This window comes from Oratosquilla oratoria, chromosome 20, assembly GCF_046742065.1.
Source record: "Oratosquilla oratoria isolate Oo_2021 chromosome 20, ASM4674206v1, whole genome shotgun sequence".
In the NCBI taxonomy this organism is placed as follows: domain Eukaryota; kingdom Metazoa; phylum Arthropoda; class Malacostraca; order Stomatopoda; family Squillidae; genus Oratosquilla; species Oratosquilla oratoria.
This window is the reverse complement of record NC_134796.1, coordinates 39,887,841-39,903,244: the sequence shown is the minus strand read 5'-3', so window position 1 is coordinate 39,903,244 and position 15,404 is coordinate 39,887,841. Positions and strand designations below refer to the sequence as shown.

The window sequence follows — 15,404 nt, the reverse complement described above, 5'->3', positions numbered from 1 at the left end:
GTCTTCTCTGTCAAGAACTTCCATGCCTTTCATGATTCTGTATTGTGGTATGTGGTGACCACATGAACAAGTGGACTAGAGAAGAGATCATTGGATGTTGATTCAAGTTCTATTAAAGTTAATGTATGAGCTCTGGACAAAGACATCGGTGCCTACCCACCTTACACAATGAGTCATTTGATTCATTGTCATAGGGGTCTGTTGCAAGGGACCCTTGACTCCTAGGTAACTGACATTTACTGCTGGATTGGACCCTAAGTTACTCAAGGAAGAAACAATGTGCTTTTGTGTGGGCAGGTAATGGTTGAGATTTAAAAGGTTCTAGAAACTGATACAGTGAGTCCTCCTTATACAGTAATTATTTATCCGGTAAATTCACAGTTACAGTATTTGGTCATTACTACCCTCGATTCTATTTACGGTAAGAAAAATTCACAGATACGGTATCCGCTAGATATTTTGAAGAGGAAAGAGCAGGGAGAAGGTATGTCTGTCATATCCTATTATTACATGTTATAATGGGTTCGGTATACAGTAATTTCAATTTGTGGTAAATTTTCATGAATGCATTTGTACAAGATGAGGTGGAAATAGTTGTTAAAATGAGAGCAGGTAAGGCATCTGGATTAGATGGGTGTTGTGTGGAGTGTCAGAAGTAGGGAGATACAGTAACAGTAGACAGGCTAGTGAGGTTGTTAAATGTGTGTCTAAGGGAGGGTAGAGTGCTGAAGGACTGGACTGCCTGTGAAGTTCCATTTCCCAAGGGAAAAGGGGACAAGTGTGAGTGTAGTTTCAGAGGGGTCTTGTTGAGTGTAGTTGGGAGGGTTCTAATTGAGAGGATTATGAGGGGAACAGGGAGTGATTGGTGAGGAACTGTGGGTTTAGGAAAGGTAAGGTTGTGTGGATAATTTATTGTAAGACGTGAGGTTTAGGAAAAGGTAAGAATGTGTTTTGGAGCTTATGGATTTGGAAAAAGCTTATGAAAAGGTGGACAGGAAGACACTAGGAGGTTTTGTGGATATATGGGATTGGAGAAAGCTGTTAAGGGCAGTCAAGAGTTTTTATGAAAGTAGTAAAGCCTGTGTTAGAATTAGAAATAGGGCAAGTTGTTTGAGGTAAAGGTGAAGTTGCATCAGGGAGTGTTATTTCACCACGGCTATTCATTGTGTACATGGATGGGGTGGTGCAGGAGGTAAATGTGAGGGTAATGGGTTGGGGACTGAAAATGGTTAACCATTTTGGTACAGTGACACCTACATATGTGTCATGAGGGGCCAGTGGGTACCCAAGGATGCTGGCGTCAGCGTCTTGATTATATATATTTTTTTGTACTTGTGATATGTGATATGGTTTAACGTCACACATTCCCCCCTATCGGGAGGTTAGGACAGTGTCACAGAGGGCTTTGTAGCATGGAATTAAATGAACCATGCCCTTGGTTCAACTTCGTCAGTGGCAGGATTCGTACCGCCCTCACCTCGACCTTCGCCGTAAGTAACGATGCCCTAACCCGCTCAGCCAGCTTGTGGCATCAGCGTCTTGATTATATATGTATTTTTTGTACTTGTATATGAGTTATCCCTGGATTCTGTGAACTGGGTTGATTAAGTTTTCTGTGTTTATTATTACTCATAGTAAAAGAGAATACAGCAGTGGCTTTATATTCTATGATGTGAGTAGTGTGATGAATCGTACATATGGCAGCTGATGTTGTGCACAAGAATTTGACTTGTACTGAAGTGGTTAAAGAAAGTGGAGAAAAGTGGGAAGTGTGTTTAGTGGAGGGACTAAAGGAGTTATTGACACACTCTTGGAGGGTATGCAGTAGGAGAAATTTAAAGGTAAATGTAAGGTGATGAGATGTACAAGGAGGGAGAATGGCAGGAAGCTGGAAGCAAGTCTTAAAATAGAGGCTGAAGTGGATAGTTTGTTTGGGGTTGTATGTGGCTGGAAAGGGAGTGGAGATGGAAGTAAATTATGGATTGAGAGAAGCAAGTAAATGTCTTGGGGGGACTAAAACGTGTAAACAAAATAGGCTTGTTGGAATGGATGCAAAAAGGAGACTATATAAGGGATGATTGTGCTAACAGCACTGTATGGGGTAGAGACTGAATTTGAGAGAGGCAGAGGGGAAAAGTTTGAATGTGTTATAGGTAAAATATGTAAGAAGTATGGTAGGGGTTACAAGATTCAATAAAGTGAGAAAAGAGGTGAGGAGGAGAGCTGGGGTGGAAAAGGAGATGGCAGATAAGGCTGATGAAAGAGTACTGGGGTGGCTAAGACACATGCAAAGAATGGGTGAAGAAAAATTAGTAAAAGGTGTGAAAGGCAGAGGGGGAGGGAGCTACAGGGAGTGGGATCTATCTTATACTTGTGATTACTTTTTGTGTAGTTGTTCAGGTGGAATTGTTTGAGAGAGGGCATATGATGGATTGCAGTGCTTCTGCATATTTGAGCCTGTCAATTATCACAGAGCTTGGGCATCTTGAATGTTGACATGTTTTGCATCCTGCATACAAGGGATCTGGTAAATTTTTAGAAGTGCACACCTATGCAATTTAGTAAAAGAAAAGAAAATTAGGATCACATGAAGAATTGTCACCCCAGACATCGACAGGGTGACAATTTTTCATGCGGGCTATCCTAGGGTGACAATTCTTCGTGTGGGCCACCCTGGGTTTACAATTCTTCTTATGTATAAGTTTATGACCATAATCATAATCTTCATTCAGCCTAACCTAACATAATGTAACCTAACCTAATCTTTATTCCATTGTTGATATTTGGCATATGGGGTGACAGTTCTTCAGGTGGGATCTCATGGGGTGACGATTCTTCATGTGGGCATTCTGGGGTGACAGTTCTCCATGTGACCCAATGATAATTTTGCAATAATACATCAACATAATGTATGTTATACTTGGCAGAAATCAATAATAGAAACTGTTGCTAAAAGCTATTCACAAACAAACTTAGCTGCTTTGACTATTTGAGATGCCATATTTATTTTGGTAGAGGCAGAGGTTGAAGAAATTAGAGGATGTTGAATTTGTATATTCTAACCCAGCCTATCCTGCCAACCTAACCTAACCTGCATTTAGTAATGTGGTACCTGTAATTCTAGAGGTCATTAGGCCATAGTCGTTGTCTCCAACCTCCAAATTTATCTAAAGGAGTGTATGCAACTTTGTTAGTTTATACCTTTTAGCAACTGTTTCCGTTATTGATTTCTGCCAAGAATAACATATATTGATGTATTATAATTTACAAAATGATTAATTTTCTATTACTATATCATGTATGTGCATTTCTAAAAAAAATACCAAGGATTTCTTGTTGGAGACAACATACTTGGTACAATGACTGCAATTTATACATTTTATTGGGTTTCAACATGAGAAACCATGTGCAGATGTTGATCAGTGCACATAATTTACCTCCACTTTTAACCTCCCACCAGAAAATGATCAAACATTTCACCATGCTCGCCTCTAAACCCACTCATGTCCAGAACTCTCCTGAACTTTTCTAAATAAATAAATAGGTATCAAGCTAGAGTAAGTCATCATTGTGTAGTAGAAAGGTTAGTCTCTCTCAGGATAGACTGGTCTTGTAGTGTCCATTAGGTCATAATGTGTAATTCATCTTATACCATGCATCAGTGCTAAAGCAATAATAGGTTTATAAAGAAACTACTGGCATACTGAAAAACTTCATTTTATATCAATTCATATCATTACGGATACATAGTAAACATGGAACAGTAATACATGAAGAATCAATATCACCAAAATAGACTGTTGTCCACACATCAGAATAATATTCCTTCACAAACTAAAAATTAGGTCTACAGTGAATACTTCAATGGTGCACTTTACATATATACATATACCAAATACCCTTTCTCTCTTAAAAGGTGGTTTAGTCAGAGATCACACTTTCTTCATATACACAAAATCCTATTTACATGTCCAGTGGAACCTTTATATCTGGACATCTTTACTCAAAAAATCCTGTATCCTAACACTTCCTCCACCCCTTAAAAATTGCTCCTATATTAAAAAAAATTCTGATAACCAAACCAAACAGCTGGTTGATGAATACAACAAAGCATTGTATTGTTAGTTTGTTATTAGCTTACAATCTGTGAACATTATGCACTTGACCTCTGGGAAACTTTTTGTGATTCATTATTCTTTGGTATTTTTAATACTCTCTTTTGGTGAACTTGAAATCAATGAACAACGCTGAAGAAATGAAGCTTAAAAGAAATTATGTAAGAACAATAACTGGACTGTAAAAAATTAACATTTCGAAGTGGGAAAGTAGAACATTGTTTTGAACCTGGCCACTCAATACGGTACAGCAGAATTTTATATATGTACCATCCTTAAGAATAAAGAGGCAATCAAAGAAGCTAATGTGAATGGAATGAAAATCCTTTCTATTAAATGAAAGCAATTAATTGAAGAAAATTAAAAATTTTTGTTAGCGTGAATTAATGATAAACAATTGACTTGATAGTCTTTCAGAAACTAATTTGTGAAAAAGCAAAGTATCTGTACATTGAAATGAGATACCTCTAGAACTATCTATATACCAAGGACCTCTCTCCCTTAGGAAATTAAAACTAATTCTGAAAGAGATCTTAAGGCACGCAGAGGCTGGTTTAAGGAGTTTCAAAGGAGAACGGAAATTCAATGTAGTAAGGGATAAAGAAGGTGACAGTGCAAGCAGAGGATTCTGAAAAATCCCTTACCAAATTGAAAAATTATGTAGACCTATGGAGTAAACATAAGAGGACTGAGGATGAGATGGATGGATGGGGTGAAAGGGGCTTTCTGCAAGAGGGGAATGTCTGTTGAGCAAGGAAGGGAGAGGCAGTGGATATAGGTTGTGTATGAATGATATTTTGATGTAGCCCAAAGGGATTTCTCCGTACCAACTGTTTTCCACACAAAGGGATGGAGGGGAGGGGGGGGGACCATGAAAGTGAAGTGGCTCTGCTGTGGATGTGCTGTGGCTTGCTGCACTGCTTCTAACCCAAGAGACAGGGATGACCCCTCATCCATGAGGAGCTAAAATAGGGAAACAAGGGTGGTGAATGGGAGTGTAATGGGTGTGCCTCTGACTTCACAACCTCCATTATAAGGGAGTAGAAACCATTGGTATATATATATATATATACATATATATATATATATGTATATATATATATATACAGATTGACCTCTCATTAACGGACGTTAATTAGCTGTGTTTGAGGTGTTTTCGCTGTGTTTGAGGTGTTTTTGGTGCTGTTTACTGCGTGCAATCACTATGCCACCCAAAAACCACTCCAAATCAACGGATTATTCACATCATCAACGGACACCGTTACCCCCCTTTTAGTCCATTAATGAGAGGTAGTACTGTATATATATATATATATATATATATATATATATATATATATATATATATAATGCTTCTTGCTCCATATAAGGGAGGTGCCCAGACAAGGTATCCACCCATCTTCCACCCATTTGTTTCCCTTTTATCTTTGTGTACAGCCTACATCAGAAGCAATACAGCGAGACAAAGCACATCCATAGCTGGGCCTAACAGCCAAAGTTAGTTAATCCCTGCTACTTCACTTACATGGCAACCCTCCCTCCTTGTCCACTCATGAAGATACCTGATATTTTAATGATAGGTGACTCCTTCCAAACATTATTCCTCCACCTTCCACTTGGCCATCGTCATCATCACCATGCCTTAGAAAAGAAGACTTATAATTTCATTTTTTGTTATGTATTTATTTATTTTTTACAGGTTTCAATTGTGATTTTATGCATTTTATTATTATACAGGCTTAAATATAAAATATTTTCAGTTAGCATATTTTATGCTTGGTAATTCTTCAGTCTCAGAATGCATTCATATAACACTAGGTAATAAAAGCCTCAAAAGCAAAGTTTGACAGGAATAATAGACACTTTCTATTGTTTTGCAATGAAAAGAGTTGGAAAATAACACTTACTCCCCATGCCCCTCCCCTTGTCGGGGCCCTGTCCACTATGTATAATAATGATAAATAAATACCAAAGGGCCCATCCTTCCTTGCAAGAGGGGTGGCCAATACAAAACACACACTCATCCAAACACATTCATTACCCCTTACATCTTAGCATCTTGTGAATGAAGGATAATTCCTGTCCCCCTCTGCACTGACTGGGTCAAAGGCAGTGCAGTGAGACACAACACCTGCATAGCAGGGCTTGAGCTAGTTTACTCCCATTTTATATGGCAACCCCCCCCCCCCCTCCTCATCCACTACAAAAAATTAACGAGTAGGCAAGAAGAACATATTCTTATCCAATCACACCCTACCTTTTGCATTCTCTCTTCCTTGCTTGATGGACATTGCTTGAGTATCCAATGTCTCCTTTACCCTATCCATCCATCCATATAATTTTTGGTCTTCCTCTCAAATTCACTCCATCCACCTCTGCTCTCCACACTTCTTTTTCTATTTTCTATTCACTCATTCTTCCGATGTGCGCAAACCACCTCAACACCTGCAGCTCCACTGAACAATGGTTCTCAGGCACTCCCATATATTTCTCTGGGAAGAAATGTTGTGATGGCTTGTGTGTTGCATTAGTGCATGACTGTTTCTATGCCACTGGCTAGTGGGAGTAGGGGAGTAGTCACCAATTGTCAATTCAACTTGTGTTAAAAGATGGAAGGAATAGTCAATGTTAATAGAGATCTTAGGTCCACAGACCAAATGTCAGTCCCTTGGAGATGTACCTCCTGGTGTAGCCGTGGGCACTGATAGGTTCTAAGATAATTCTTCCGAAATCCATCATACAGGACCACCATTCTGTTGGTCCCTTATATGTATGTCACAAGTATACTGGTTGAATAATATGATAAAATGGAACTCATGAAACAAAAATAATGGGTATAACATATATTTAAGGATAAGTATTTCATAAAAAATTATATTAACAATGTATGCTTAGTTTAACCCCATGCTTGAGTTTTACAATAGTGAAGGACAAGTTTACCATCAGACCCAAAGCAATCATACAAATTTCTTACAATTTGATCTGGAGCAGGTGCAAAACTTTGGTTAACATACAGGAACTGAAAAGAAAGAAGTATGTATAAAGCATAAATGAGTTATGATGACATGCTATATGTATGAATGTCTATACAGAATCTATATTTCAATACTGTATAATAAAAGGTTTATTTTCAATGAAACAATATGTAAATAATCAAAATAGTGACAATACTATGTTACTATAGTGGAATTTTGTAAACAAGTGAAATAACAATACACTTCCCTTACACAAAACACAGAAATATACATTTAAATCATGAGTATGTATTTCAATCTATATATCAAGGGGACTTTTATGTACTTTTATTAAACATCTTTTTTCTTTTCTATGCTTTCACAGCTGAACCACTCTCCTTGATAATGAAAAAGTTCTTAGGAATATATATGAACAAGAGAACCATTTATTATTATTATTTTTTTTAAATCATTTTATTACGCTCCAAGAGCGGCAAGCCTAGTACATATCAAATTAACTATTTACATGAGAATTGTGACTCCCAGGACACGCTTAATATAAAAAAAGACCATTCTATCATACTTACTAGAGAATCATTGGCATCAAGCTTAAGGTACTTTCTTATGAATTCAATCACCCATCCTACTGGCTTCTCTCCTTCTACAGCCCACTTCTTCTTCTTCATAATAGGAGCATCTCCAGTGGCTCTAAGTAAGACATCAACTGCAGGAAATACAAAAAACAAATAGATACTAAAATGTGTTCATATGTTCTTTCCATCTACAGCATCTCTCTAAAAATGGATTTGCCTCTTCAACCATCATTTGGTGTTTATCCAACCCCACAAGAGAAACAAAAGGGAGGGTGGAGCTAGTTTCTTTGACACTTGGAAGATTGTTAGGTAAAATTACTTTATTGACCAATTACCTAGACAATGGTTGGAAGTACATAGTTATAACACAATTCATTGAAGGCTTCATGAACAATTTGGTAATACATACTATACATATATCAAGGACTTTTTTCCCTTACAAGGGAGGCAGCCAAAGTCAAAAGGCATAATTCCACTCCCACCCATTTCATCTCCAATCACTTTACTCCCATTTACCACTCTCTCTCCCTCTCTCTTTTCTTGGCTCCTCTTGGATGATGGGTCATCCCTGTATCTCACCCATTGTCCTAGGTCAGAAGAAATGCAGCAAGACACAGCACATCCACAGCAAGGCCACTTCATTTAATTGGCAACCTCCTCTCTCTGTCCCCTCATGCAGAACAAGAGAAGATGGGGAGAAATCCTTTCAGGCTGTGTAAAGATATCTTTCACAAACAACCACTCCCTAACCCCTCATCCCCCACCCACTCCTTTCCATGCATCACAGCATTATCCATATACAGTGAGACCTCTCATTAACGGATGTTAATTAGCTGTGTCTGCGGTGTTTTCGCTATGTTTTTGGTGCTGCTGTTTAGTGTGTGCAATCACTATACCACCCAAAAACCACTCCAAAACACCGAAAACACAGCGAAAACTCCGTAAATGGAGCTAATTAACATCCATTAATGAGAGCTCTCACTGTACAACCATTCTCCACTCACCCCTATCTCCTGTCCTCTCCCTTCCTTCCTGAGCAGACATCACCCTCATTCTCATCACCCCTTTTACCCCATCCATCCGTCTCATCCTCAGTTGCCCCCTCCTATGCACTTCATCCACATCTGCCTTCCACACTTCTTTTACTAATCTTTCTTTTAGCAAATTGCTAAATTTGTAATTAATCATTAACAAATCTTATTTCATTGCTTACCATAGATTCTATACAGTGCATACTGTACTTGTTGCAAAATGGTATCCCAATGATATACAGCCCTATGCAAGATCCCTTTGACATTTACATCACACACACACATCCTATCAAATGCAACATAAAAAATAATCCCAGCAGTATTCTAGTCAAATATCTACAATATCCCTATTACATCACAATATGTCCATTAAAAAAATATGAAGGCGAGGAGCCTATGCTTGGAGTTTGCCCTATGTATTTGGACTGTTGGGGTAGGTAATGGTTACTCCTGGGTATTGGAGACTAAGCAAACGTGAGACCAACACACTTCCAATTATGCCACCAGCACATATACCACACCAAACTCTCTCAGAAATATCAATCCTGCAAGACAAGCGAAAAATCATAGTAGTATGCTTACATTCAGGTCATCAAACCACATTAAAGCTGTACCAATACAAAATCTGCCAGGCAACAGATACCATTTGTCACAGGTGTAACCACCACATGGATGACACAGAGCCCATTACATGAATTTGAGGCTAGGTATGATAAACTGAAAAGTAGGAGATAAGACCCAACGAGGGCTGCTCCTTTCCTGTACACTACAATCAGGTAAATGCAATTAGGTACATACCTTCTATCGCCAGCCTCATAAAGAAAGTGCCTAAGTCATTTGTTCAACTTTTCAGGAAATTGGAAAAAAAAAAAAAAATTATTTTATAAATGTATGTAATGTTCCTCCTAACATAGTTTTAACCTACTCAGACACTAAATAAAACATTGGCAAATGTACCACAAGGAGCAATGAAAAATTTATTTAGAAAAAAAAAAAAAATCCAGAAATTGATGAAAAATGACTTAGGCAATTTCTTTACGAGGGTGACAATATTACACTGTCTTACCCTCTCTTCTGAGAAAACAACACAAAATTTCTTCACTGACTAAAATAATAGCTGCAGGCAATTTCCCAGGGGCCATGTGCCTCCTCCAAGAGAGAACCGAGGCAACAGAATAATTGATATATTAGGAAATGATACTGGATAATCCAAATCTGCACTACTGCTCTCTCTATATGATATATATGAATTTGAGTAATTTCTAACAATAAGAATGAGACAGAGAGTGGGAATGGCAAGGGAGTTGGCAGATAGTATTAACAAAATTATATAGGGATGGTATGGGCATATGGAAAGAATGAATGAAAAACCTAGCAAGAAGAGTAGAAGGCAGAGATGGAGGTAGTGAACTTGAAGGGAAGACTGAGAATAGGATGGATGGATGGGATGAGGAGGGTCTTGGGTAAAATGGAAATGTCTTTTGAGCAGGGAATGAAGAGAGGGTGGCAGATAGTTGTGAGTGGAGGAAGATTGTGTCTGGATGATAAATTGATGTTGTTGGAAGGAATGTCTCTTTGTCTTTTCTACTTGTAAGAGAATGAGGAGGGAGGATTAATAAGTAAGGGAAGCAGTGATAGTAAATCAGCTTTGGCTGTCTGGCCCTACTAAGAAGGTGCTGTCTTGATGTATTACTTCCCATGCACACAGGGAGGTAAGAGATTTTTAAAAGGAAACAAATTGGTGTTACAGGGCCATAGGCTAGCCCAAATGCTGGGGGTGGGGGGGGTTAGTAAAGAGAGGAAAATCTGAAGGGTGGGGTATCACTTCCAAAATTCAACAGGTAATACCTGTCAAATTTTGGGCTCTCTCAAGGTTCATTATTTTTCTCTAAATACATTGATCTTGCAGTGCCCAGGAAATGGACCTGTAGTTAGTGGGAGGAGAGTACTGGTGCGGTAGTTACCTGAAAATGTGGAAGTTAAAAACTGAAACAATTTGGTGGGGGGGGGGGGACAGTTGCACCCACTGGCGGACTTAGCCTACATGGCGCCCTGGGCGAACCTCACCTTCGGCGCCCCCCTTCCACAATGCATGTAAAATGCTTGGCTTCCCCCCCTCCACAATGTAAATAAGAAGTTTAAGACAACCAAAAATTGAAATATTTATTGCTACTACAGAATAAAAGTAAATCATTTGCGAATTTTACAAACCTTGGAAGGGGGCAATGCCGCCCCCTCCCAAGTGCCGCCCTGGGTGACTGCCCATACCGCCCATACGAAGAACCGCCACTGGTTGCACCCTCGCCAGGGCTATGGCCCTGTGTTGGATAGGTGTGGGATTGGTGAAGGGAGTGTGCATGCCTAAGCTGGTTATATCAATTATAAGGAGGAAGAAGCTTTTTGGTATATAGAGAGAATTTAGCCTTACAGAATCCATATTAGACATACAAGGTCTGTCCATTATGAATATTTGCAGAATTTTTCTGCCACATGTGTCATGCCAAGATCTTCCATCAAAATCTCTGAAACACTTGTTTACTGGATACCAAGATCATCTTCTAATTCACAGACTGTCAATCACTGATTTTCATTGATTACAGTCTTCACACATTCAACATTTTTGGGTGTTCTGCTTGTTGAAGGCCTTCCAGAACGTGGATCACTTTTGATGAATTCTCAGCCTTCTTTGAAGCATTTGTACCACATTTCTATCTATGCTTCACTCATTAAATCATCCTGGAATACATTCTTAATCATTTGAATAGTTTCCACTGATGAATGTTCAAGTTTGTAACAAAACTTGATACAGATTCACTAATCTACTCACTCAGTCATTGTCAATGCGACAGTCATACAGTACACACCTTCACTCAACTTTGTCTGGTGGGTAACTGAGGTGTCACATGGGAGTATGGCTATTCATGCATGTGCAGTAGGGTCTTCTGTTAATGTCTGCCAAATTTTGTTAAGATTGCATGACCAGTTCTGCAAATATTCATAATGGCTGGATACTTTCTGGACAGACCCCATGATACCATAAGAGAACAGATTAAATTCAAGCTTCAAACATCAAAATGGTAATTATTATTATTATTTTTTTCTACTCAGAAAATGAAGCCTTCATAGAGCCCTCATGGAACAGTGGGTAGCTCTCCTGCCTCAAACAGGGAACAGTTGGGTTTAATCCCTAATAAATCTCCAAGCTGTACTTCCATTGGTTCCCAACCCCTCTCTGCAATGGCAAACATCAAAGGTACAGTACACAAGCGTAACATTTCAATGTTGGTACTGCTGAATATGATGAAACTGATAACAATGGCTCCAGACTCCATCCACGACCCCACAGCCATTCCAACACACTCAACATTTCACATAAACCATCTTTTCCATCACTGAAGGATCGAAGAGAAATATGGGACTTTAATGCAACATTCCCTTTCACCAGTACAGAAGGGATCAATAAGGAGTTATTTCATTAAGGAGACCCTATGTACCTATTTAACATGTTATTATCAGATGTATTATGCCTTACATACTATTATTTCTTATTGATACATATGTATTTACTTTATAAAAAAAATCAACTTATAAATACGTAGTAAACATAATTGTGATTGATCGCCTACTTTGCAGCTATGCAAACACCCTGGTACATTGGGAGTACATTGGGTGTTTCCTTGGGGGACCCAATATACCTATTTATAATGTTAGTATCAAATATATTATGGCTTATGTACTTTTATTGTTGTTTTTGGTTGATAAATATGTATTGACTTTATATTTCATCTTATGATTATGTAGTAAATAAAATTGTGATCAATCACAATTTTGTGTACCCAATGTACCAGAGTTTTCGCATAGCTGTGAAGTCGGCAATCGATCACAATATTTTTTCCATGTTTGTAAGTTGATTTTTTTTTATCAAGTAAATACATATGTATCAATCAGAAACAACAATAAGAGTATATAATCCTAAGGCAAAATACAGCTGATAATAATATGATAAATAGGTACATAAGAGTTCCTTTAAAGAAACACTGAGTGTACTACCCTACGTACCAAGTATAATGGGCATATATATATTGACCACTGCCATCCTCCCCATCCTCATTGCACTATGTTAAGGTTTACTTGGTTTACTTGGTTAAGTTCCGAGGACAGTCCTCACAGCCATATTGATCTACTGCTGCTGGTGGCAAGTATCTGAAAATCTAGCACCACCCAGGGCCTCACACTTGCTGGGTAGGTAGGTTTTTCGATTACATGACAGTCACCTCCAGTACCTGCACTTCCAGATTCTAGCCACTATCTAACAAAACCCACATACCAACATAAACAACAACAGTAGATAGATTTATGTATACAAGCAATCCATGCCAATATCCAGTATAAATGAATTAATCAACAAATGGAAATAAGCATACATGCTTTTTGTGTTATCCTCGGCAATTTGCATTTATTATTCCGAACTATGTATTCTTGTCATTATTTGCACTTCATGTATATTGATTCATTGCCAAATAAAGTCTATCTATCTATCTACCGACAGAGTCGCAGGTAAGAACATAACAAAATACTAGGGATAACTCAATAAAGCCCAATAAGGGCATTACATTTACTGTAATTTTTACTTGTCTGGAAATACTCAAATATTTACAGCTACTAAATTCTGCCCCCTAAACAACTCCACCTATTCTATACTACAACACTCGTTACTATTACCAAAGATCAAAGGTGTATCAGAAATAATAATGATACACCTTTGATATGATATTGTCTGTTTAGTCAGCCTTACTTAGCTTAGGAAGCAAGTGACCATCGCTCAATTTTGTTTCCACACATCTGTAATTCTTCACTTGAACAAGTCCATAAGAAAACTTACTCTTTTTATTCCCAGCTGCAGGTTTAGGTTCATTCTCCAACTTCTCTGGCGAAGCATCTTTGCCGTTCTTATTTTCATGGGATTGTGAAGCTTTTTCTTTCTCGACATCCATCTTTGTTTACATTGCTACCATTTTTAAAAGGTCATAGGTACCAAGCAAAAGACCTCCATTTTCTTAGTATCCTAAATTGTCAAAGAAAACGTAAATATGTATGAATGACTAACATAAATTAACAATTTAGTCACATCAATAAGTTGCCATTAAAATTCAGTTTAACTTCCTTCATTAGATTTTATCTACGGCGACATTGTATCGAAAAGAAATTTTATAGAAAACTTATGGTATTTTTTCGGAAGTGCACACCTACGCGATATAGCATTAGAAAATGCAATATTAATTTTGTAAATTATGATACATCAACGTAATTAACATACGTTTTTCTTGCCGGAAAAAAATGTTAAAAAGAAATACACTACTGAACGAAGCTGCGATCATAGGAACGAGACACCATATTGTCTTTCCAGTCCTGTTCAAAGCAAATACACTACCGAACAAAGCTTTGACCATAGGATCTGAAATGCGCCCTCAGTGCTTCCGTCAGTACCTCGCACGATACATAATTTAAAAAGAGTGCTACGGAGCTGAGGTACATGCATTTCTTAAAGCTATGCAACTCCTGTATACCCCATAGTCCGATCGAACATGATACCAAAACCAGCTGTCAACTTCCCTGACAACGACGACCCTGATGACCTATAGAATTACAGGTATCGCATTACTAAATGCAGGTTAGGTAGGTTAGGTTAGAATAGACGAATTTATCATACTTTAATTTCTTCGACCACTGCATCTATCAAAACAAAGATGGCGTCTCAAGCAGCCCCAATGGCTACGTTTGTAAGTGTATAGCTTTTAGCAAACTCTTCTAGATCTTGTATATGTTTTTATTTAGTCGTTGGCCGGCGTGTAGCGAGAGATACAGCTCAGCTTCATAACTAAATTTCACGTCTTGATGTCTCCAATATGTATCAAATCTTCTTTCAAATGCAAATACACTCGGGGCTTCTACAATAGTTGATGAGAGGTTATTCCATGTGTTGACTGGTCTTTCTATACTCGTGTCCTCTCGTAGCTGGGTCTGTACCCTCATCGAGATGCAACACTGTAGCTATCCCCGTTTCGTACTTTCCAGTTATCGGTTCATTTGCCTCAATCATATCACTCCTCTGTCTCCTGTATACTAGTGTAGATAGCTACAAAACTTTCAATCTCTCTTCATAACTTAAATTCTTAAAAATTATTTAAGACAAATGAGAGAGAAATGGCTAGGGAAGGGCAAACGAAGATGTGCTGGGAATAGAGTTTATTGCCCTAACGTTGCGACCAACTTGGTCTTCTTCAGAGGACTTGTTGCATTACAATTAGATCACAAGTCTTATACTCGTAGCGAGAGGGAGTCCGGCACATCCACTCATAGCTGGCCGGGTTCCCTCTCGCTACGAGTATAAGACTTTATGATCTAATTGTAATGCAACAAGTCCTCTGAAGAAGACCAATTTGGTCGCAACGTTAGGGCAATAAACTCTATTCCCAACACATCTTCGTTTGCCCTTCCCCATCCAATTCTCTCTCATAAGTTCTTAAGTTCCGGAATTATTTTTGTCGCTCTTCTCTGTACATTTTCTATTTATTTTTTTATTTTTGCTAATTTGGCTCCAGATTATATTACCAGATTCAAGGTGAGGTCTCACTAATGCAACATAAAGTTTCTTGAAATTTTCTTGGTTTAAATGGGTGAAAGATCTTCCGATAAGCCCCATAGCTCAAT

General features: G+C 38.3%; 1 protein-coding gene across 1 annotated transcript; it reads right to left on the bottom strand.

Annotated features, from left to right (window-relative positions):
* Positions 1 to 3,701: 3,701 nt before the first annotated feature.
* Atg12 (Autophagy-related 12) lies at positions 3,702 to 13,725 on the bottom strand. The gene is made up of 3 exons (XM_076203879.1): positions 13,576 to 13,725; positions 7,657 to 7,793; positions 3,702 to 7,134 (listed from the first exon to the last, which is right to left on the bottom strand). The coding sequence occupies exons 1-3, from the start codon at positions 13,685 to 13,687 to the stop codon at positions 7,012 to 7,014; spliced, it is 372 nt and encodes a 123-aa protein (XP_076059994.1). The 5' UTR covers positions 13,688 to 13,725; the 3' UTR covers positions 3,702 to 7,011.
* Positions 13,726 to 15,404: the final 1,679 nt, after the last annotated feature.

Coding starts and splice junctions, on each gene's coding strand:
- Atg12 (XM_076203879.1), bottom strand. CDS start 13,687: ATGGATGTCGAGAAAGAAAAAGCTTCACAATCCCATGAAAATAAGAAC. Junction 7,794..13,575: donor TGCAGCTGGGAATAAAAAGA/GTAAGTTTTCTT, acceptor TATTTCCTGCAG/TTGATGTCTTACTTAGAGCC. Junction 7,135..7,656: donor TTGATGCCAATGATTCTCTA/GTAAGTATGATA, acceptor CTTTCTTTTCAG/TTCCTGTATGTTAACCAAAG.